A 26,169-nucleotide genomic window follows, 5' to 3' on the forward strand; every position below is an offset into this window, starting at 1 on the left:
GTTATGAAGCATAAGATAAAATCAGAACATAACTAACAATTAAGCAAAATTATGTCATATACCTTTGGGGTCTTGCCATCTATATCTGAATATATTTGCACGATTTCTTTTCCTTGTCTTTGGCTATCTTCTGCTGGATCACTTTCTTTCTGCTCTCTTCCATCTTCTGTAGGACTTATTTTCTGAGATGTTTCTATAATAATTGTTCCCAAGTTTTGAGAGGCCTGTGCTTCAGAATCACTGCTTTTAGAAAAAAGTAGGGACATAAGACCCAAGAATAAGAGTTGTTACATGTATTTTCTTAAGTTCAGGACCAAATAATTTTATAGCTTAAACAGTATATACAGTTGTAAGTTTAATTTGGGCATTTACTGGTCCTCAATGTAAAAGGGAAAATCAGTCTATTTCTTATACAAAATTATAGAATCCCATCAAGAAAACAGTTTATCTAGTATCAAATCCCTATTGGCATCACTTCTATAATATTTCTACCAAGTGTTAACTCAGAAAGAATGTGTTTCAACACTTTCGGGGTTGAAGCACATACTACTTTCCCTGTGAGAGCAGAAAGGTTTAATATTTTTTTTTTTTTGAGTTGGAGTCTCACTCTGTCGCCCAGACTGGAGTGCAGTGGCCGCTCCTGGCCCCCGCAGCCTCGACCTGCTGGGCTCCGGCGATCCTTCCGCCTCAGCCTTCCGAGTAGCCGGAATTACAGGCATGCGCTACCATGCCCGGCTGATTTTTTGATTTATTGTAGAGATGAGGTCTCGCTGCCCAGGCGGGTCTCGAACCCGCGGGCTCAGGCAATCCACTCACCTCAGCCTCCCAAAGGCGTGGGATTACAGGCTGAGCCACCGAGCCCGGCTAGGTTTAATATTCTTAACAAGGTTTTCCCTTCCCCAGTACAAAATTTTATGTCTGAGGCTTTCACCTATTGATTCTAGTTCCATCCCTGATGGCTACTCATCATTCAATAAAAAGCACCAACTTGCAAAGCACCAACAGTGGAGCCAGGTATAAAGGATAAGGTAGTAGTAAATAAAGTAAGAGAAAAAAAATTATGTCCTCATGTACCTTTTATCCTAGTAAGGATAGGCAGACAGGAAACAAATTAGAATAAGTAAAACATACAGTATGTTAATAGTGATGTGTTAAAAAGAGAAAAATTAAGCAAGGGAAGGAGATTAGAAGTGCTAAGGTTGACTGGAACATGAGTTAATAAGTCCCTTTTCCACAAGGATAACCAAAGTCATATGCTGCTTGAGACACATCTAAGAACAGCATTCCTAGCTTGTTCAAATGTTCCTAATATACATCTTCCTGGTCCCTCTTGAGTGTGTTATCATGATGGAATATGCCCAGAATTCAATTTCGTATTTCAGATACACTGTGAAATGCACTTAGTAAACAGAGCTTTTGGTAGATGCAGAATAAAATTGTGTATGCCTTTCTGACATGTACATCATACATCACACAAGATTGAACTAAACCTCCCAAAATATTTCTGTATAGACGATTGTAAAGCCTCATATTTCTCCCAGTGTATAGTTGAGTAACTGGTATTTTATAGCCAAGGAAACTACCCTATAGTATTTTGTTTATCTCCCCAGTCCACTGAGACCTTTAGGGATCTTGATTATAGTTTGCAAGGTATTGTACATCCCTTTCAATGACATGTTATCATACATTTGATAAGCATATTTTGATGGCATTCAGATGGACTGTATTTAGTGTAATCATGTTTTAGAAGATATGGGGTAGTCTGATAGGAATTTCCCCTGAAGAACTCATGCTGATGTTGAGAAATCACTGCTTTTAAGAAATATTCACAGGGCCGGCTGCAGTGGCTCAAGCCTATAATCCCAGCACCTTGGGAGGTCAAAGTGAAAGGATTACTTGAGCCCACGGATTCGAGAACAGCCTGAAGCTGAAGTTCCTGCTTGGAAGGAAAAATAAACAGTCTAGGCTGGGTAGAACATAGTAAATATGAAATACAGGCAAGGTTGAAAACAAAGACACTGATTAGGAAACTTCTTGTCGGTGTCCAGGCAACTGATAATGACAGATATGATAAGCCTGACAGTATTGAAAGAGATGAGAAGTGGTCAGATTCTGAAATTTTTGAAGAAATCCACCAGGATGTACTAATGGACCAGAAGTAATAGAGTGAGAGAAAGGCTGGAATCAAGAAAGATATCAACTTTTTGGTCAGAGAGACTGTAAGGATAGAATTACCATTCGTTAATGAGGGGAAAACAGCGGAAACCAGTTTGTGAGGTAAAGCTCAGAAATGTATTAGGCCATTAGACATTCAAGTATGATGTTGATAGCTAAACTCTACAAGTCTAAAACTCAGGAGTGAGGTCTAGACTGGATATATACATTTTGGGGTGTCTGGCATATAGGTGGTAATTAAAGATTTAACAATGGTGTTAATAAGTACTATGGGATTTCAAAGAATGAGTACAGAAAGGACAAGATCTCTTCTATGCTTTGAATGTGTCCCCCAAGGCATATGTGTTGGAAACTTAATCCCCAGTGCAACAGTGTTGGGTCATGGGACCTGATATGAGATGATTAGGTCATGAAAGCTCCGCCCTCACAAATGAATTAATGTTGTTATCACGGGAGTGGACTGGTTATCGAGAGTATAGTCTCCTGATAAAGAGAGTTTGATCCCCTCTTGCTCTTCCATGCGATGACACAGTAAGAAGACCATCACCAGATGGAAGACCTTCAACCTTGGAATTCCCAGTCTCCCAAACTGTAAAAAAAACCTTCTTTTTGTTATAAATTACCAGTCCAATGCCTGAAGTTTTTAAAACTGAGAAAATGGGGGGCGGGGGTGACAAAACCAACAAATGACACTGAGGTTGAATATCAATGAAAGAAGAAAATGAAGAGCGTGGTATGGTGAACTATAATACCAGGAGGCAGAGATCAGTTATGCTAGATGCTGGAGAGATCAAGTAAGAGGAGGACTGAGAACTGACCTTTGGATCTGGCAAAGTGGCAGTGATCTTAAAAAAAAAACTGTTTTAGAGACATGATAAGGGAATGAAAGGGATCTGAAACAAGAAATGACAATTTTTTCCAGTTTTGCTGCCAAGGACAGCAAAAACAAGTGACTTCGAGATAGAGAAAAATTAACAGGTACAAAGTGAATCCTCTGGTTTCCAAACCTTGTCCTAATTTTACCTCAGTAATTGGGATGATTTCTCCGGCCAATATAGTAGCTCTCTTTGGTGTCTGTTAGTTAGTTCAGCAGGATGAGGAGGCCAACTGGCCAAGGTAAAATCTCAGCTTCCGTTTCTACAGTCCATAACTTTGTTCCGTCAAAGAGCTTTCCTACCTTGAGCACCAGGACCCTCAAATCCAGCAAATCTCAAGTCATAGTAATGAGAAGCAAAAACTCCTCCCAGGTTATTTGGTTAGACAGTTACAAAGGCCACTCTAACCTATACTACCCTATTCCTGGATTCATGCATTCTTGGAGATGAAATTGCACCCTGACCTCAAGATTGTCTTCCAGCTGATGCCGTAACTGAGTCTACCACTCATCCACTGTTCTATAAAGCCAGCTGCCTTAATATAATAAAAATATGGTAAGACCAGTGAATTCTTTGATACAGTCCATTGTCATACATCCTTTGCCTTAAAATATATCTTCCAGTCTGTGGGACGCTTGTGTGGGATATCACAGGGATACATCAGTCATCTTGTAAGTCTAAGAATGGAGACATTGGTAGAAGTGCAACAGACGAATCCATGCAAGTACATATATATTTTCAGTAATTGGCTCATGTGATTATAGAGGCTAGGAAGTCCAAAATCAGAAGATTGTAGTTTCAGCCCAAATGCCAGCAGGCAGAGACCCAGGAAAGCCAATATTCTGGTTCTAGTCTGAATGCTGGCAGGCTGGAGACCCAGGAGAGCAGTCTACTGGAGAATTCCCACTTGCTCACAGAGGCCACTCTTTTTGTTCTCCTCAGGCCTTCGACTAATTGGATGAGGCCCATCTCCATTCTGGAGGACTATGTACTTTACTCAGTGCACACTGATTTAAATGTTAAACTCATCCAAAAACACCCTCCAAGTTGGCACATATAACTGACCATCACAGGACGATACTACCCCTATAATACTCAATTTGGTTTCTTTATCACAGTGGCATCTCTTCAGTATAAGCTTGGCTCATTAAGGAAGTTTTGGTCTTTTGGCATAGATAGTTTATAGGTGCCAGGCATTATAATAGTTTACTGACATTCACTTGCAAACTGGATCCTGCAGCATCCCCTCCTTGCTTCAGTTGCCATTCTTAGATTGGCCTGCTGTGTTTTCCAGTACATTTAGGGACTTTACATTTGTCTGTTCTCAGGAAACCAGTTTTCTCTCTCCTCACTCCTGATACCACACAAGTCTTATAGCTGATGGTGGTTGTTCCCACCCCTTCATACTTGGGGTTGTCACCTGGTTGTAGATACTAACCCTGAGATTTTGGTTATGCTCTCCTATTTGTTTTATTTTGATAAGAGTTTATGAAGAAAAATCTGCCACTGCTGCAGCTTCTTCCCAGCAGTGCCAGCTTTTTAAATGCAGCAGGGGCATGGCCTTAGTTGTCTATGATGTGATTCTTGTCACATTTGTCTGAGGTGCCATGTATTATCTCTGTTTGCTTCAGACATATTCAGAATCTTTGGTTCACTGAGTCTTCTGCCCAAGTCATTAATATTTCCTGTCCACAGCATTGCCCATTTGCTATTCACTTGTCTTTTTATATAACAATTTGTGATATTTAAATATTTTGGATATTAGCCCTTTACTTTTTAAGTTGTACACAGCATTTCCCAGTCCTTTGACTTCAACTCCTTTCATAATGTCTTTTATCATACTAATGTTTAAAGTTTTATTTTTTATTTTTCATAACTGGCTTTGCATTTTCTTTCTTCTTCCTCCTCCTCCTCCTCCTCCTCTTCTTCTTTTTTTTTTTTTTTTGAATCAGAGGCTCACTCTCACTCTGCCATCCCATCTGGAGTGTAGTGGCATGATCACAACTCACCTCACACTCAATTTCCTGGGCTTAGGCGATTCTTCTGCCTCATCTTCCCGAGTAGCTGGAACTACAGGCACACACCACCAGGTACGGCTAATTTTTTAATTTTGTAGAGACGAAATCTTGCTATGTTGCCCAAGCTGGTCTGAAACTCCTGGGCTCAAGCAATCCTTCCACTTTGGCTGTTCAAAGTGCTAGGATTACAGGCATAAGCCACTGTGCCCAGCCTGGCTCTGCAACTTCATGTTTTGCTTAAGTATGCTTTCTAGAAATGTTCCAAAGTTATAAACAAATCATCTTGCAATTTCTTATAATATTTTATAACTTTCACTCTTTCGTTAGATTTCTAATATATCTAGACTTTACTTTTATGTACTGTACTGTATTCGGGTAGTCAGACAATCAATATTGTTAAATGATTAAACAAATCAATCAGTTTATTCACTTATTCTTTATACTCTGCTATTCTTATAGTCTGGTATTCCATCAAAACTTAACAACATGGAAGGAATTCTACTACTTTATCCTAAGACACTGTATCAAGAGATTAACTAGGTCGGGCTCAGTGGCTCAGCTTATAATCCCAGCACTTTGGGAGGCCGAGGCAAGAGGACTGCCTGAGCCCACAGGTTCAAGACCCACCTGGGCAATTTGGCGAGACCCTGTCTCTACAATAAATCAAAAATTAGCTGGGCATGGTAGCACGCACCTGTAGTTCCGACTACTTGAAAGGCTGAGGCAGAAGGATTGCCAGAGCCCAGCAGGTCAAGTCTGTGGTGGCTGGGAGCATGCCATTGCACTCCAGTCTGGGTGACAGAGTGAGGCTCCAATTTAAAAAAAAAGAGAGAGATTAACTATAAACAAAGCTCTATGCAATCCACATCTAGAGCAATCTAGAAATATGCTGGGAACCTAAAGAAGGGTTATTTTAAGTACAGACACACCTATTTTTGATAAATATATTAGAGAACAGAGCACAATCAGGATTTCAATGAGGGTCAAATGAAAGACTAGGTCATTTAAAAAAACAGTATAAAATTTTTCAAGATTAAAAAATGTTGCAATCATAAAAATAATGGTTCCATTAACTCCACTGTAGAATTCTGGGCAGAATTAAAATCAGGTCAAGTAACAAATTACTTTAGCTGAAATAAATTTATTGAGAGATATTCATGGGACATTCATTTGTAGAATCTATAAACAGCAACAAAATGTAGGCCTGAAAAAGATCTTGACTGGTAATTTGTGGAAAACAAATGTTTCATTGTTTTCACTGCAGAATTTTTTAGCATTCTTGACCATACTTTGGAATGAATGAATAAATAAATAAATAAACACAATTCACACACATATAAATATCCTGGGTATGGGGTGGGAGGAGTTGTGGATTACCAAATAAAATGATTAATTGTAATAATAGCAAGCACTTCTACAGTCACACAGCTAGAAGATGCTAGAGTCAGATTTGAAAAAAGGCAGTTTGGCCTCTGATTCCATGTTTCTAATCCTGAAGATGTACTCTAAATAATGGCAGAGTTGTGTTGCAGAGGAAAGAAAAGAAAACTTTTCCTTTACCCATCTTATACTCTTGGCTGAGACTCTGTAAAAGAAAAAGACATTAGCAAAAGGAAAGTATATAAATTTACTTAATGAAAACACGTTTATTGACATGACAAGAGAGACTTCATAAGGAAATGAGGGCCCAAAGAAATAGTTAAACCTCAGTGTTTTTAGCACTAGGTTTGACAAATGTGGAAAGTCATGGAAAAATATGATAGGACAAAGGGTATGAGCTAAGTGTAGTAAACCGGGGAATACTTAGCAAGGCTTGGAGATAAGGATACTCTTTTCCTCTGTATAAAGAAGGCAGCAGTCATGTGAGGATCTTATAACCTGCTTCAGGAAAGAAGGTTAGAGACTCCTTCCAGCACCTGCCATTTCTCAAATTCCTCCAGCTATATTTTGGGGCAGCGTGTCCTGAATCCCATCAGCTGGTATCATCTGTTTACAAAAGGTGGTAATGAAACTGTGCCTCAAAGAGTTAAATAAACAACAAACTAACAAAATTCTTTAGTTTGTAGGATGACAGATAAGAAAATAACTTGCTGAAACACTGAAACTCCCCTTGCTATAAGGTAACAAAACAAGCTAAGATAGGCAAAAATCAATATGGTCAAGTAGAGTTTGTACAGAACGAGCTTGCTGATATCACAGCCTGAATTTCCATGGAATGTGCCATACTAACTCACCACAAATGTGCACATGGAACCCAAGGAAAGGGATCAAGAGACAACTACGCATGCCAGAGGACTCTCCAGACATCCCCTTTCCCTCCACCAACACCTATTCATTTCAGAATCCCCCACCCCCTTGGCCTTTTCTGATTAAAAATAATTGCCTGAAAGCCAGCGCAGGCAGACAGATTTGGTTTGACTCATATCCCTCGTAGGTCAACTTTCAATACAAAGCTTTTATGTTCTCAAAAACTCCATGTCATAGTGTTGGCTTCCAGCACACCAGACAGCAAGCTCCTTTTGCTCAGTAACAGTAATGTGAGTGAATATACTGCTTTATAAATAAAAATGGAAGAAAGATAGAAAGGCCTTAGGACTCAGGCTGAAAATTTTAAAAGGGTCAAAATGGCATAATATTCCTGAAGCAAAAGTAAAAGGAAAAGGCAGAAATTATTAGTGTCTTTTAAAATAGTTTCAAATAGAATAAAATGCACTGGTAGAGAGAAACACGAAGTTAGACAGGATAAAGACATAGGATCATGAGCGTTTACAATGTATTTGGGTAATGTGACCAGGCACTGAAGAACAAATGAAATGATAAGAGAAAAAGGAAGTAAACACTATAATTGTAGTGATGGAAAGAAAGTGATTTTCCCTCTACCTTTCTAAGATCTCAGCTGAGACCCTTGTAACAAAGACAGATTAGCAAGAAAAAAGCAAACACGTTTATTAACATGTATATCACACTTGTAACACGTGGGGCTACCTGGAAGTAATTTAAAGAGGTGACAGAACTCCAGTGCATCCAACATCCTCAACAAAGGAAGATAAATTTTTAAAGTGACAAGACAAAGGAAAAAGACCTTGAGTCTCAAGGGGCAACAAACTGTAGGAAGGCAAATACATGGGAAACTAATGGTAGATGAAGGCTAGTTAATAAAATTTGCTGTGTAGATTACTCTGGCACCATCCCTTGAGTGATTAAGGTCTAAAGTTGTCTCCAGTGATTAGCTTTTGTCTCTTCTGGGTAGAGAAGGAAGGAGTACTACTTTTGTAAATTTATGTCCTACTTTTAGGGGGAGGGCAGACTGCTTTTCTTCTGTCTGCTTTTTCTCAATTGCCTTCAGCTCAAAATAATCCTTACGCCAGAGTAGCATATTTTGGGATGACATATTCTGTCACCCTTTACAATCTACTTAATAAAATTTTACTTCTCTGCTTTTCATTTTTCTTTCTTTAATTTGCTAAGAAAACTTTTCCTTTTTGAAGGTATAAAAAACTTCTGATTATAGCCATCAGTGAATGGGTGTGGCTTTGTTAATACCATTCAACTATGGGAAGTAAATATTAACAAGGTGATAATTATACAATATGATATTTTATATATGCTACGTTTTCTTAATCTATGGGGCCCCCCGAAAAATGGAATTATATTGGGAGGGTAGGCTCCTTGTAGGTGGCACAGGCTTGCCCTGCTAGATCAGTGTTCTAGGAGTCCTTCAGCATCAGTGTACCAGCTAGCATTGTTGTGAGAGGCTGTGTTTAGTTTTTTTTTTGGTGATGCTTTCAACATGTTTACCCATTTCCTGACAGGTGATTTATAAGCAACCCTGCCCACATCGAACTGTGTGTTCAGCAGTTTCTCTCCAAAAATGGCATGACCCCTGTGCCCCACCCTCCTTCCTCGCCCATTCTTGCCCCAAGTGACTTTGTTTTGTTTACCCAGATGAAAAATGTCCTTAAAGGGAAATGTTTTGCTGATGTGGAAGAGATGAAATGAAAAACAGCAGAAACATTCAAAGGAATCAAAATTGAGAGTTCAAATACTGTTTTGAGCAGTGAAAAAAGCATCTCAATAGGTGTACTGCAGCAAATAGAGAGTACTCTGAAGGTGTCTCAAGTTTAAACATGTAAGAATACACAATTTTTAATAAATAAATTCCTTTTTTGGGGCGGGTCCCTCCTTGTACAAGTAACTTTCTTATACAACAAACTAAGAAAAGCTAAAAAAAAATTAGAATTATCTGAAGTCTTTGAAGTCTCCTGCATGATTTTTAATTGTTTGAGAATTCTTTGCAGCTGAGTGATTCCTGAGAGCATTCTGGCAGGCAGGAAATGTAACACTTATCATCATGTAAAGTCGAGTTTCACTGCTAAGTAACTTAATTGAAAATCCCATATGTTAAGAGATAGTGTATGATACGTCTCCCAAAATATGTGACCTTGCACACATGCACTAGTAACTTTCACATATTTATTCACACATATATACTACATACTTGCACATAAGTAAACTGTACCACTATATTATGAATAGTGTGGTAGTACCAAGTGGCTGAGATGTAATTAGTAGTTGAAACTAGAATTTCTTTGAAGATACAGATAAATGCTTAGTGAGTTTTAAGTTAAGGCTTTTATCTCTAATTGCTTTTGAGAGTAAGAAAGAAGAACCTGGGCAACTTGGAAACAGGAATGCAGATTTGGTCCTTCAGTCTAACCTTCATAAATTTGTTTTTTGAGTCCTAACTACTTGAAGACAAGGGGTTTGACCTGATGGTAATTTAAAACAGTACTTCTCAAACTTGTCTGCACATTGGATTCCACTGAGAAGCTTCAAAAAATACTTAACCCTGTATCCTACCGCAAAAGTTATAATTTAATTGGTCTGGGGTATGGCTTTAGTTTTTGGACTTTTATAAAACCACCAGGTGATTCTAATATGCAAACAAGTTTGAGAACTATGTTTTAAGACAATTTTCAGTTCTATGTCTGTGATTAAGAAAATTATTCAGCGGCATCCCAAATCTAAAACAGAAACCACTATTAGGGATTTAAAAACACAACAAATTAAGATACCTAGAGAAAATAAAAGGAAATATGTCATTATAAAACAAGGGAGAATTTTAAGAACTATGAGCAAATTGGACAATTTGTTAGCAATTTTGGCAACATTAAACTTCTATTGTCTAGTATAAAAAAGAGGTGGTGCGCTATCATCCATTTGCCTTTGTGGTTTTACTGATGTGCTTCAAGTGCATATATGAATGTACAGCCAGGGGTAAGAGAAAGAAATCTTATAGATTTTTAGTATTCTCCTGTTGCTATTCACTAGGGGTGTATGACTTAAGACTAGGAATCTGTAGAGCTATAACTTTAAAGAACTAATTTTTAACCACCATTCAATTAAAGTTAGTACAATGACTTTGCATAATGCATACATGAAATAATTAGTGAAGATGGTTCTTAATTTAAAGGATGTTAAACAGCTTGTAGACATCTGGTAACAAGCTGAAATGGGTCATTCAAAATTTATCTAACTAAATTAAGGGGGGAAAATGTTTCTCCTCCCAGGTTGACATGTCACAAGATAACTAAACCGACTTAGTAGGCTTGCCTGGGAATCCTTAGCTGTCAGTGGTGAATATGCAAAGGGCCAGCAAATTAAATCAACCTGCCAAACTGTCAATTTCAAGCCTCATGACTGCATGAAAATAGCATCACTGGAAGAAATCAAGCATTGCCTTCTTTTGGGTTTCCTGGCACCTATTCAAATACTCATGCAGTTGTGGCTAATTTTGCATGCAAATTTCAGTCAATAAGCTCAGAACAAGACCTCCCAAGATATTTCAAAGGATCTGACAGTATTTTTTCTGAATACCAAATCGACAGTAGTTGAAATTCAATCTCCATTTGCCAGTGCTTTGCATATGCACAGTGTCCCCACCACAGAGCTAAGTTAATGAGAGCCTTACCTGCTTTCACTCACATCCTCCCAGCCGTCCTTGCTGAGGTTCTCAAACACATTGCTCATAACCTTGATGGAGTGATTGAGAACAGTGTGGTGACGGCCCACACAACACTTTTTCTTGACGGTTTTAAATTTAACATTGGTAGTGGTTGTCTTACAATCATATTGGCCAGATCTCACTTTTGCTGAGGCCATCTCAGATTGAGTTTTGTCTGCTGAATGGTGCGATTTCTCCACTGGGTTCATCAGCTCTTCATTTTCATTTCTCAATACATTAGCTTCTGCCACTTGTCTCCTTAGGGAAGCGACTTCTCTCTCCAGCTCACTGATTTTTACTTGAAGTTCAGTTTTGTCTTTTTCTACAACTTTACTCCCCCTGCATAGTAGCTTTTGCAGCTCTTTTTCTCTGGTTTCTGCATCTTCTTGCTGCTGTTTTAAGAGGGATTTCAGGAAATCATTTTCCTTCATTAATTTTTTATTCCCTTCTTTTAATTTTCTTGACCTTTTCTCAAAAGATTTTAGCCGATTTTCCAACTCAATGACCTAAAGGGAAGAGTTTAATTTATTCTTTTAAAAATCCCAAACCATAATCTGTTGTATTTTACTATGATTTCTAATTTATGAGAAAACTATATTTAGTGTAAGAATAAAATAAATCTAAAGTTCTTAATTTCTAAATAATTCTAAGGAGGTGTAGATGAATACATTTAAAAATGCAATAATGCATCTGTTAAATAAAGGACAGATGGTAAGTTACAATTCTTCACAAAGTGACATAGAACTAAGTATGCTAATAAACTGCAATTTTCTGAGTGCTTTAGTTATATTTCTATCCATCGTGAAAATACATTTCAGAGAAAAACAACTTACACAAAAAGTCTAAAAGCAGGTACACAGGGGAACTGTATTAATAAATAACATTTTTCTTCGATATTACGCAATCACATGAAAAAGTGATGACACTACAAAATAATATACCACTGAGGCTGCTTTTTGTCTAAATTAGAAAAATATAATTTTAGTAGTAATGTGGTTCTTAAAGTTTATACAATCAAGGAACATTTGACCAAAAAAAAAATAAATAATAAAGTCTAACAATTTCGAATTACAAGGATTTCAAGATTTCATATAAATTAAACCTTTGCTGTTTATTTCAATAAATAATGTTCATGTTGTAGGACATAGCAATGGTAACATACAGTTCCTGATCTTAATGAATTTCAAAAACTATCTGAAAAGACAGACATTGACATACATAAACCATTTAGCAAAGCATATGATCTATGTGTCATAAGTCTGAGCATAAAGGAAAGAATAATTATTTCTAATTCATGAGTTCAAAAATTTCATGGAAGAGATTATATTTAAATCTAAAAAAAAGTTTAGATCTTAAAAATAAGTATCAAGTACTATTGTTTGTAAAGTTCATCTCATTATTTACAAAATAGTTTCATAAACATTATTTCTTCTGATCATCTCAAGAACAAGAGGTATACAGAACCAATAAATATCTCTCCAGAATAGAAAAGAGAGATTCTGGATTGAACTGGGATTCCAGTTCAGGATTTTGTGCCCCTTCCACAAGTCATATGAGAAAGAAGAGCTACTTAGACACATATAAAAAATGAACAAAGCATTGGAGTCAAGAAAAAACAGGCTACAAGGAAAAAATCTAAATGACTGGAAAAATATATGAACTCATTTACTTTGAAAACAAAATCATTCAAAGGAGAAACATTTTTTAATGTATTGGCAACTGCAACGGTCTGAACGTTTTTGTCCCATCAAAATTAATATGTTAAAACCTAAATCACCAATGTGTTAGCATCAGAAGACGAAGCATTTAGGGGTCAATTAGAGCTTGAGGACAAAGCCCTCCGGAATGGGATTAGTGCCCTTATAAAGAGACCCTAGAATGCTAGCTAGCTCCTTCCACCATGTGAAAATAAAGCCACGTTCGGTGGCTCAGCCTGTAATCCCGCGCCTTTGGGAGGCTTAGGTGAGTGGATTGCCTGAGCCCGCAGGTTCGAGACCCACCTGGGCAACCTGGCGAGACCTCATCTCTACAATAAATAAAAAATTAGCTGGGTGTGGTAGCGCGTGCCTGTAGTTCCAGCTACTTGGAAGGCTGAGGCGGAAGGATCGCCAGAGCCCAGCAGGTCGAGGCTGCGGTGGCCAGGAGCAGCCACTGCACTCCAGTCTGGGCAAGAGAGTGAGACTCCAATTCAAAAAAAAAAGGAAAATACAGCCAGAAGTCCCATTTATGAACCAGAAAGCAGGCCCTCACCAGTCACTGAGTCTGTGGGCACCCTGATCTTGGACTTCCCAGACTCCAGAACTATGAGAAATATATTTCTGCTGTTTATAAACCTCTCAGTTTTTTAGGGTTTTCTATGTCATCCTGAAGAGACTAAGACAGCAATCAATAATTTGAAATAATAATGTTCCAGAAATACACAAGATAAAATGTATACATATTCTTAACACTTTCCAGTCTACTGAACTTTACTTACGATGGTGACGATGTAAGCTTTTTCCTTAACATGAGCTTCACTCATGTCTGATTTACATATCCTTCTTTACTCTTGATTTTTCTTGTGAGTTCAACTCTTTTCTTTTAATTAACAGTCATTTACTGATTGGCTACACTATACTGGGACATGAATATTTCTCAACACAAGAAGCAGCAGCTCACCTAATTTTAATGACTTCAATTCCACAGTATGATATACTCTCCTCCTATTGGATTTATGACCTGATAGGATCTACTCTTGACCTGGAGGAAAGGTATCTGAAAAATTTTGTACCAGACTAATTGTAGACCCCTGTGTATTTCTGTGAAAGAGATTCTATTGTTCCTTCTCAGTGCAAATACTTTATTGGAGAGCTGGCTAATGTGACCAAAAAATACAGTATTCAAAAAAGCAAACACTAGCTGAATCCTTTTTTCAAATCGCTCTAACTCCAAATTTAATTCTCTATTTAGTCAAATATGCTACAGACAAATATGAAATATCACCTCTTTATATGCTCTTCAGTTTTCCTCAGTGGATTTTTAGTCACTGCAGAAATCTTTTCATAAATATATTTTAAAATACTTTAGCATGTTAGATTCCAGAGTGGAGTGAGTAGAATATACTCTATTTTCTAATATTCGATGGGGGAGGCCAAAACAACCAGTGTATTTGTTCTAACATGCTTAGATTTCTGTCCTCTTAGATTTCTGTCCTCTTCAATGTACTCTCCATTTGATGCAATATATTCATCAAGATGCAATATACCCATCAAAATGCTTTCTCCACCACTCAAAAGTTTTGAACTCATCTATTTTGATGCCTTTCAGTGCTTCTGCCATTTTTTGTTTTACCTTTTCCATTTCAGCAAAACATTTCCCTTTGAAGACTTTTTTAATCCAATGAAACAAACAAACAAAAAAGTCACTTGGGGTCCGATCAGGTGAATAGAGGGTGGTAAATAGCGGTCATGCCATTTTTGGTCAAAAACTGCTGAACCCTCAGAGCAGTATGAGCAGGTGTGTTGTCATGGTGGAAGAACCAGTCACCTGTTTGCCAAAACTCAGGGTGTTTCTTCTGCAAATTTTCTTCTCAAAACTTACAGATAAAAACTTTAGTTGACTGTTTGATCTAGAGGAACAATTTCTGAATGTACTACAAGGGACCCATACTCCAAAAGATAATTCTGGAGTTTTTTGTATCCCCTCCAGTTTGTATTTTATACAGATAAGCAATTATACTTGTAAAAAAGTGACTTTGACGGTGGTGGTATAAAAAAATTTTTTTTTCAGTGAGAAAGCAGAATTTATTGAGGACTGAAAAGCTCCCATGGTGGAAAGGGACCCGAAGGGGTTGCCTCTAAAAAATATTAATGAGAAACTTTGTGGTTTAGAATAATAAAATTTTGAATCAAGTCTGTATCTCACTTCCAGCTCTCATTGCTTCAGCAGATAAAATATTTAAACTATTTTACCTTTGGTTTCCTTACCTGTGAAATGAAGACAGTAATTTCTACCTGGGAGGTCTGTTGTGACTATTAAATGTAATCATGAGCCATAATTCCTGACTGACAGTAAATCCTAAACAATTTATTATAATTATCACCATTATTGTTTCTATTATTATTAATCTTAACATCTACCTAATGAAATTACTTGAACTAAAACATAATTACTCGGGCTATATATTCTGAATTGGCCATTAAATCAACTTAAACTTTGAATTAAAATAAGATATTACAAACACATGCAATTTGAATTTCAACTCTGGATATTAGTATTCTTTTAATTTGACTAAAATTCATCTGAGCTTGGAGACAATTCATGAAAATTTTACATACGTTTGGGCTCAGAACACAACACCCTAAGGTATGGCACCTTGGCAGGCTGAGTGCTTTGAATTACAGGACACTGAAAGGCTTCAGAAGCAAGATCTTCTCCTGCCCTCCTGTCTCCCACTCCTTTTCCTCCCATGAATGGAGTCATAGAAAACAGAATTCCTCTTTGCCATGATGGGTCATAGGAACTAGAACTCCTCCCCTCCAAAGCTAGCCATAAACCTAGAAAGGTCACTGTCTCCCTTCTCTGCTCTCCCTTGAAAACCCTCATTGCAGAGGGGTCCTGCCCCATACCCTGAGAGGAGGAATGCTGCAGAGAAAGGCAAAGAAGAATCTGAGCAGACAGGCCTTGCTGGTTTGTCCTCTCAGTTTATTACCATTAGAGCACGCCCTTTTGTCCAAACACATTTCTATGCCACTGCTATCCATTCTTTATCGAATTTAAGCATGTAAACACACAGTTTTCCCTGGGTCTTTGGGCCTTTGTTTCTGAAGCCTCCATGCCACATAAAACTTTGACTAAATAAATGCTAGGCTTTCCTTTTGTTAACCTGCCTTTTATTACAGGCGTATGAACTGTAACCCTTAAAATGGGTGAGGAAAAAAGGATATCAATTGAAAATATCTGTAGTTTTGAACTGTCTGTTAAACAGCCTAATGTAACTCTATGTTTAATCAAAAAAACTGGTCAAAATCATTTGTGTTTAAGATTCAAATGGAGGTCAAATAACAAAACAGAGACACTATTCCTAAAGATTTTGAAAAGGGAATGTCCACAGCACTTTTATTAAAGGGCTATGAAAGGTATACTCTCAAAAAATTATTCTGCTGATTCTAAGCCTCCAAAAATAGAAGAGTAAATTTTAACATATATTTGAGAACGAAAGTCTGGGGAACTGTTAAAGGTATTTGGTGTGTGTGTTATAAGTCAGTCCAAGTCTGAAATTTCTTTCAGTACTGAACATTTAAAATAATTTACCAAAGAGATGGCTCTTTTCAAAATTGACACAGAAACACTTGACATTATGAAGTATGTATATTAGCTTGCTAGGGCTGCCATAACAAAGTACCACGGAGTAGGTGACTTACACAACAGAAATTTATTTTATCTCCTAGTTCTGGAATCTAGAAGTCCAAGATCAAGCTGTCAGCAGGGTTGGTTTCTTCTGAGATCTGTCTCTTCGGCTTATAAATGGCAGTCTTTTCCCTGTATCTTCATATGGCTTTCCTTTTGTTCTATCGGTGTCCTTATTTCCTTTTCTTATAAGGACACCCATTACACTGAATTAGAGCCTACATTGAATTAGAGCTTAACTTAATTACCACTTTAAGGACCCTATCCCCACTTACAGTCACATTCTGAGATACCACAGATAAGGATTCTAACAAAAATTTGGGGGATGGGGGACACAATTCAACCAATTACAGTGTGAAATGTTAACACATTATTTTAAAAATAATTTGTTTATATGTTTCATTTCTACTGTATACAAATATTGTTTTCATCCTATTAATATCTTTTAAATCCATTTTGAGTTCCATATGCATCATTTTAAAATAAGGAAATTCAACCACCAGGAATTAAATCACGACTGAAACAACTGCATTAGGTTATTATAATAAATAGTGACAAATTTGCATGCTAATGTGACATATGGTCCAATGAAAATAATTCACTTTGGATTTCAGGTCTTAAAATGGATTTCTGGATCGACTATGGTAGTAGTCATTTATGGCAGTTGGAATAAAATAATGGCTTTCTTTAGAGTTTCTACCCCAAGGCAGTAAATAGTAGCATAGTATTAAACATCCATATAAATAAAAAGTATACAAAATCCAGCAAACAAAAATATTGTTTTGAAACAAAGATGATAAACTAGTATAAAATATGTGACATCCTAGTTGGTAGTGCATAGATTTCAATTACTCATTTTACCATAAGATAAATGAACGTGAGCATTTCTTATTCTCCGTGTTATTATGTTAACCTGATGTGTGTCATTCAGTAATAATGAGATGACAGCCTTTTTTACCTGACCATATGGCAAGTGTTAGATGTAAAAGGAATCACGTCATCTGCTGTAAATCACTAGAATTCCTACAAGTCAATTTACAGATGCAAATCTAAGTAGTTATAGTAATATTTTTGCTTAGATATTTGTGCATTTTTGGCTCTGGCTAACTATTAAATATTTGTATTAAAAAAACAATCCAATGTAACCAAATGAAAATCACTTACAAGATTAAACTATTTAAAGAGCATTTTCTTTATAACAGTAACAAAAAGTGTTAATATAATTGAGTCCACATAATACAAATTAAGTTTAAAATTGTAAAGATCAATGTTAAGATTTTAAAATAGTATTTTATTATTAACAGGTATACTGTATTGTGACTACAGAGCTTATATAGATGGTCTTATTAAAGCACAGAGAAGCAATAGTAAATCATATTGGTGTAAATTTTTATCTAATGAGATGATTCATATGCATTTTTAAAATATAAGATTAAAATTATAAACATATTACCATTTTACTGTGGTAAAACTATATGCTCAGTTTTTTAAATACCATAAATCTCTATATTTGTTGAAGTGTAGCACAGAGTCTCACTATACCCCATTTTAAACTTAAACTGCTAAGATATAACTAACAAGCACATATAGGCTACATTTTTATAATTTTTATTATTTTCATTCTCTCTATTTCATCTTTGAAAATATTTTTAATCTATGTCAAAAGAAGCATAAGTGTTTATACATTTATTTCACTAACATTGATTTTTTTTTACCCCACTTTGGCAAGCCAATGCTTTTGAATTATAAATTTAAATTAAGGATTCACACAAGGTTTAAGTTCATGAGCCCTCATTTTAAAACATAATCTTTTATGTTAAAATTCAGATTTAACTTGCTCAGCTCAATATCTTAAAGATGAGACTACCTTCTGTAATGTCTGCTCCAACATTTCTTTCCCATTCTTCTCTGGAGTACTCTTCTTGACCTCATCACCTTCACCGTATCTAAAGAGTTGTTCTGGTAGAGAATAAATAATATATTATGGTACCTCATGTACTGCTGAAAAGTTGTCCTGTCATTTTAAGGGAAAGGGTTCCATAGTTTTTCAATTATGAATAATCTAGGCTATTTTCTTGTCAAGTATTTGACCAGTAACTAAATGGTGACCTTTTTCAAAATTTTCATATAATTATGTATCTTCATAGTGTCACAATTTTTTTCTGCAGTGTTAAGATTTTCAAAAGTACAATAGAGCTGCAGGTTAACAATCCTATACTTTTATTCTTATTTTCAATCCTTTGTAGACTATTCCCCCTTTGCCTTAAAAGCAGAATTCATTGCCTTTTTATCTACAGTCACTACTAGTTTTGTTCTCTGGATCTTGTTCCCTGCCAGGAGGATCAGAGTGATTGCTGAACAAAGCAAACAGTAACAGAATTAGGGTGGACTGAAACTGTAATACCCCCTACCACTACCTTTTTCTTCAAGTGAAAGAGCATGCACTAGACAGGGTAATCCATAAAAATCACTTTTCTAGAAAAATTGTGACTTCATAACAAATAGAAAGCCAGGTATATAAATGAGGTTATTTTTACAAGTCATTCATACACTAGCTATACATCTGACCACAGCCTTTTCAAACAAGCAAAAATCTGCAAATGATTTAGCTTTTAAGAAAAAAAATCATAAAATTTCAGTTAATATAATTAAAATCAAAATATCATTAAAATCAAAACATATAAATAACCTTTTTCTTATCTGATAAATTACTATGACAAATTTAACTAACACTTTCTTATTAAATTATATTTCCTAAGGAATATAGGGACAAATATAATTCATAAAGCTAAAAGGATACATATCTGTGTTACCCTGTGATGATTTTGCTTTAAAGTATGCTTTGCTGCTGTAGGTCAGTGTAAAACTTTGATTTATCAACAAAGGAAAAAGAAAACAATATTATTCTCTGTAGAGTAGAAATCCTCTTGGTATAAACAGTGACTAACAAGTTTGTTAGAGAGAATTAGGCATTTCTTTTGTCTTTGAAACATGACATACCCAATTAAAACTTCTGCACTTATGAAATAAATAGAACACTATCCTAAGGATAATAAAAGCTAGAATAGGTAGAATTTGCCACTTGGGGAATAAGTACCTTTACCTTGATAATAATCTATTGGTTCCTAAGTTTCTTCTTCTAGTCCCCTAACACCATGGTGCTGAATTCATTTACAACAATCTTTCAGCGATATAGAAATAATATGCAAATACAATTCATCCTTTCTAGTCATTTAAATATCTGCTATACTTCTGACTGAAATATTTACTCTTAAAAAATAAAAGGTAAGAGCTCTACATTCAAAGAGTATAGAATGCTAATAGTAGCCAAATAACTCTAATAAAATAAATGATGAAGGTTGATTTAAAAATGAATCTGGTTGGGTAAGGTGGTTCAGCCCTAAAATCTCTTTGGAAGGCAGAGGTGAGAGGATTGCCTGAGCCCAAGAGTTCGAGACCAGCCAAGGCAAAATGGTGAGACCTCGTCTCTACAACAAATCAAAAAATTAGTCAGGCATCGTGGCTCATGCCTGTAGTTCCAGCTACTTGGGAGGCTGACGCAGAAGGATCGCTTGAGCCTAGCAGGTCGAGGCTGTGGTGAACTATGATCATGACACTGACTGCAGCCTGGGTGACAGAGTGACACTCCAACATACATACATACATATATACATACATACATACATACATACATACATAAACAAACACGAATCTGTTCGCTGCTTTTTTGTTCCTGTGTGTGTGTGTGTGTGTGTGTGTGTGTGTGTGTGTGTGTGTGTGTAGGGCTCACTAGTGCACTGGCCAATCACCTGTGGTTGTCTGCTGAAGTTTGTTTCTCACCTTCATAGGTTAATAAAGAATACTCAAGCAGGTAGCCTCACGCCAAGAAGAGGAACAAGAATTCAATTCTCTGTCCCTTGATTCTTTTTCTCATCAAGGATCTCAGGATTTGGAAATGAACCCAGAGGACTTTGTTAGAAATACACACTTCTATTTTTTTCCTGTGGTAGATGTGTGAGCTTGTGTTTTACTTTACTGGAGATTTATTTTTAATATTTTAGTTTTAAATGCTTTACTTTTGTTTCTACTACTATAAACATTCATTCTGATTTATATTCTTTCTCAAGAGTTTCTCTATTTTTTTCTTTTTTCTTGTTAACTTTTAACTTTTCTTATTCATAGTTGTTTAAAGTTATTTTATTCTATTTTCTATATTTTTTCTTTTCTTTTAATCCTTCTGACTTACATTAAATAATTAATCTACATTCTTCTGCAACTTTTTACTTTTATTCTCATTTTAGATTCTTTCAACTATTTTAATAAATTATTCTTTAAAAAATCTATTATACTTACATTTTTCCTGATCTTAATATGAAGCTACACACATTTTCTTAAAGGTCTGTTTCTGATTATTTCAATTTGGAGATTAAGAAAGGGAAACAAGTATCAATTTGTGTATGGGCAATTTCCTAAGAACAGTGGTTTATTTTTATTTCACTTTTAGGAAAAGTAGATTAAGAGTGATTGTGAGAAGATTCTACTTGAGAAGTTATTTGTGACACAGTAAGAAATATACACAGTCATCCCTCGGTATCTGTGGGAGACTGATTCCAGGAACTTCCTAGGATATGAAGATCCAAGGATGCTCAAGTTCCTGATACAGAATGGTGCCCTATTTGCATATAACCTATGCACATCATCCTGAATATATTAACTCATCTCTACATTACTTAAAATACCTAATATAATATAAATGCTCTGTAAACAGTTGTTATATTGTATAGGAATAACAAGGAAAAAAGTCTGTACATATTCAGTACAACACATTTTTTTTCAATTATTTTCAATCTGCAGTTGGTTGAAGCCAGGGATATGGAACCCATGGACACCCACTGCATTTTGTTTTTGCCCCCAATTCCTGACTCAGAGCTTCTAAAACTCTTGGACTTTCCTGAGTAATAGAAGCATCTTTTGTTATTATAAGGAAAGCATAGTAAGTCCCTTTCAACCATATCAGAGTTTATGCTTTATAAGATGATTCTTGGTGGGCTCCGAGACAGCTTCAGGATGGCAGTTAGCTATCAGAGGAAGCAACAGTATGATTAGAAGGCAGTAACTTTCAGCACCACCCCCAGGCTTCTGTGGAGGGTGCAGGGGCTGGAGACTGAGTTCAATCACCCATTCTAAAAATTCAAAGAGTGATGACTATGTAATGGAAGCTCTGTTAAAAACAAACAAACAAACAAACCCTAAACAACAGAGTTTGGAGTACTTCCAGGTTGGCGACCAAACGGAGGTTCAGGGAGGCTTGCCCAGAAAGGATATGAGCACTTCCTGCTCCTTCCCCCAGACCTTGCACTACGCATCTCTTCCACTGGGTTGTTCCTGGGGTGTCCCCTTTAGACTAAACTGGACATAGTAAGCAAAGCATTTTTCTAAGCCATTCTAGCAAATTGTCAAATCTGAGGAAGAGGTTATGGGAACCTCCAAATTACATAGTTTGTTGGTCAGAAATTCAGATGGAAATCTGGGGTTCTGAAGTGGGGGCAGTCTTGTATGACTGAGTCCTTAACCTGTGGGTCTGCACTAAATCCAAGTAGTTAGAATCAGAATTGAACTAAATTGTATGACATCCAGTTGGCCCCTGAAGAATCAAAGAGTCAGTTGTTGAGTGGAGAAAAAACCTCATACAACTGGTGTCAGAAGTGTTGTGAGTAAAATAGCTCTGAGTATTGTTTCAGATAAATGTATCTGAGATAAATGGTCAATAATCAATAAGACCTGCCATGAAAGAAATCTTTGGTTTTTGTGTGATTTAAACACTGTTGCCTCCAGCAAGGTAAAATCAGGTCAACTATAATTAGAACCCATCTCCTCTGAGAAGTAATCATAAGCCAAGGAAAAATGAAGTCCCACTTCTGATAGACGAGATGGTAGAGCAAAAAATAAATCCTGTTTCTGATGGCTATTAGAGAAGCTCAGTCATTCGATGTGACTGTTATACCTGGCACATCTTTTTTGAGCCCAAGCTCATCCCATTTGACTTTACCTGAGCAGGAGCCTTGGGAGGAAACTATTTAATCAGTTGAAGGTTAAAGACATGTCAGCCATTTTTGTCACCAACCACAACTATTCTAAAAGGGAGGCTGCGGGGACAATGAAAGTATCTTTTTCTATGAAGAGAGCTAAGAAAAGAGAATAGGTGGGGTTTTTCTCCCCATTTTCTTAATTATAAATTATGCCAAATAAATAGGCTTCTCAAGTAGGCTTCTTTAAGAATGAAATGTCTTTAAACAGGGGTCCTCCAGCTCATTAATCTGCATGGGTGAACTGGGGAAATTTGAATATGCATTCTTTAATTCCTCTAGCTAGTTTGGAGGCCATGTATAAACTCTCTTGTTCTTTTATGCAATTTCTCAAGCTCATACTTTTTAAATATTTTAAACTGTTTATTTTCTACTTTCAAGTGTTTTATTATATTTACATTTAAGCAAATTAGCTTTATGTTTAACATTTTAATTGTTTCTGATTTCATATATATTTCATGTTACAAATTACTCATTTTAATTTACTTTTGTTTCCTTCAATTTTAATATATTAGCATATTTTAAATATTAATCCTTTTGGTTATTTTAAAAATAATTTTTAATCTTAAAATTCCAATATTTAATTTTTTGCTGTTATTTTACACCTTTCTTTTTTATTGAACAACTATAAGAAAGCATGACCTTAAGCATAATAGTAGCAATAAAAAACTGTACATAAATAGTATATATACCTATCCATATATAGAGAGAGATTATATATACATATACACACATATAGTATACATTTTATATGCACAATGTAAGTAAAAAACATTGAGGGCCCAAAAAAGAGAACAGAGAAAGGTTTCAGATAGAGGGTCACACTCCAGTCCAACTGTTAAAGATAAATAGGTATTTTCTAGACGGAAAAGAAGGAATTGACATGGAATACTGTTCAATGATCTAGAGGTATTAAGTGGTAAAACATATTGGGTGTTTTACTTTGCTGATTTTCAGTTCCAGGGGGGAAAAATAACACTAAACACATAAAAGTTAAGGCTAAAGAGATAGGAAAAGGCTAGTTTTCAGGGGGATAAAGAAATTTGGGCTTTATTCTATCATTAGTAGAAAATCACTAAGAGAGTAAAATGGAATCAGAAAGTCTGCATATTAACTCATTCACAATTGTGGACGTGCATTTACATCCTTCCAAATTTTGTCCCTGGTTGCCACTGACATGAATTTTCATCTTTGCAAATTCTGTTTATATATGTGCTATTATATTTTTGCTGTAATAAAAACCTAAACTATGTGGCAATGATTTGGAAACTGGGTGTTAGGTGGCAAAACATAGGTTACAGGAGGTTGAGAAAATCGTCAACTGTGTTACATAGTGGCAAAACATTTTGTAAAAATGTTTTGGCATAGCCGGGCTTGGTGGCTCAGCCTGTAATCCTGTGCTTTGGGAGGCTGAGGTGAGTGGATTGCCTGAGACTGTGGGTTCGAGACCCACCTCGGCAACTTGGCAAGACCTCATCTCTACAATAAATCAAAAAATTAGCCGGGTATGGTAGCGCGTGCCTGTAGTTCCAGCTACTTGGAAGGCTGGGGCGGAAGGATCACCAGAGCCCAGCAGGTCAAGGATGTGGTGGCCAGGAGCGGCCACTGCACTCCAGTCTGGGCGACAGAGTGAGACTCCAACTCAAAAAAAAAAAAAAAATGTTTTGGCATAATATGGAAGGCAAAAAAAATGTAATTAATAAATCTGCAACATTGAATGAGGAGGTGCCAATGCAGAATGCTGATAGTATAAGTTGGTTAATGCTGGCCACACTTCATTAGGTACTATGAGAAAAAATCTGAGCTCAGAAAGGAACTAGTCACAGACAGCCTAGTTAATTTAGACTCAATCCAGTACCTTTAGGCTTGGGAAATGAAATTGTTTGTCACTATATCGAAGGAGCATTAACTGAAACAATGGCGGCATAAAGGTCAAATCCAAGATGTTGACATTAAAACATGGCCTCAGAATTTGGCTGTCATGACTGCTGCTAATAATCACTGAAAGGAATAATGCAATGCGCGTAGTAGATTCTTTCAAGTGGACAAAGGAATTGCAAAAAATTATGGGCAAAGGCCTGAAAAGTCTGATATGCTGCTCTAACCCTCCAAAGGAACTAATACTTGATAGTATGAATTGTTGCTGGTTGTATTTAATAAGGAGGTTTGCTTTATCCAAAGTAACGTGAGTGGAAGTTACAGTGTGCTGGTTCCAAACTTAGTCCTAAAGATCTCTGTATGTTTACACCTGTTCCCTTTCTGGTCAAGAATCAAATATGTGGCGCAGAAGTGAACTTGACTTGCAGCTTGAAACAGAGCTGGATCAGACAAAAGAGATCATCCAGTCAACTCACAGACCCCTATGCAACAGATACAAAATTGTTATTATTTGTGAAGGAGTTTTCCCATTTGTTTTTATTTCTTGCATTGTTAGCTTGATACACAAGCCCTCAGCTTTCGATGAAGAACACTGTAAGAAGTGGTTTTAAAAACATACTAGTACACTTGTGGTAAAGATTGAAGAGTCTAACTCCTGGCCAAACCCTACTGATAGCAAGTTAGACTAGGAAAACTTAAAGGCCGTAGGAAAATTCCAAGCCCATTGATGTCTGCAGCAGCTGGAGCAAAACCATGCATGCAAGGCAGCCTAACTAAAGGAAACGTCACACCTATCTGACTGTTAAGACTCTTATCAGATACACCTCCAGCACAGTACTCCATCTCAGATGCTTGAGGTTGGGAGCCCACCAAGGCAGGAACTGGCTGAGAGACCACCTGGTGCATGTGCCAAGGTTGCCACCGTTGATCCTACTTTTACCTTTATTATAATACTATTAACATAAAATTGCCCTAGGGGAACCTCCCGCTCCTAAAATATACCTGACACCACAGCAGTACCAGTATGACACTATAAAGCCTAAAACTCCCTACCCAACATGAGGGAGGAGTAACAGTAACAAAGACCACCCATTTCTAGGAAAAGAGCACCCCAAATCCCACCCTCCTTCAGGACACCTAAGAATAAAAGTTAAGCTCAACAATAGTGGGAGACAGCAGCTTCTGTAGGCTGTTTCTGCCCACTCTCCCTTCTTGAGAGTGTACTATTCTCTGCTTAATCAAGCTGTTTCCTTGTCTTGCCACTTTGTGAATTATTTCCAAACTTGAACCCAAAAACCCAGTCACTGACATCAATCTGTCGTCCCACACCAAGAGACGCACTCCTTCTCCTGGTAATACTATGGGTGATTTTCAAGTCTGACCATAGGGAATCACAAAGGCTTTACTTGGCAGGCCTCAGGGGAAAAGCAGCCCTCCCCAACCAGACTCGGTGTACAGTCAATGGACTGCACTCTCTGAAGGGAGCTGCAGTCAAGGAATCAGGTTCCCCGGTCAAGGACTCCAGCTCTCTGGACAGCCACACTCTTACACATATCCAATATCTCTAGCCTAAGTGCCTCTATTCAGAGGCCTCTTTATTGGGGCCCTTTGGTTGAGGCTTATTTAGGTGTCTCTGCAGAAAACCTCCTTAAGGGACAAGGAGGGGCCAGGAAATTCGAAGACACGTGTCCTCGTTCTGACCCATTCTGACCAGATACTTTTCCTCCCCGGGTTTCCCACCCTTC

The 26,169-nt window shown here is 36.9% G+C and overlaps 1 protein-coding gene across 1 annotated transcript in view; it reads right to left on the reverse strand.

Moving 5' to 3' along the window:
* The window catches only part of CNTLN (centlein), a gene marked incomplete at its 5' end in the record, with an annotated part of 142,116 nt that overhangs the window by 109,489 nt on the left and 6,458 nt on the right, over positions 1-26,169 (reverse strand). Inside the window, 3 exons of the mRNA XM_021710978.1 lie at positions 63-243; positions 11,040-11,578; positions 18,328-18,419. Of these exons, the coding sequence (XP_021566653.1) occupies positions 63-243; positions 11,040-11,578; positions 18,328-18,419 (812 nt within the window). The remainder of the gene's footprint in view (positions 1-62; positions 244-11,039; positions 11,579-18,327; positions 18,420-26,169) is intronic.

This window comes from Carlito syrichta, unplaced genomic scaffold (genome assembly GCF_000164805.1).
Source record: "Carlito syrichta isolate Samal-C Ts95f unplaced genomic scaffold, Tarsius_syrichta-2.0.1 Scaffold80798, whole genome shotgun sequence".
NCBI classification, from domain to species: Eukaryota; Metazoa; Chordata; class Mammalia; order Primates; family Tarsiidae; genus Carlito; species Carlito syrichta.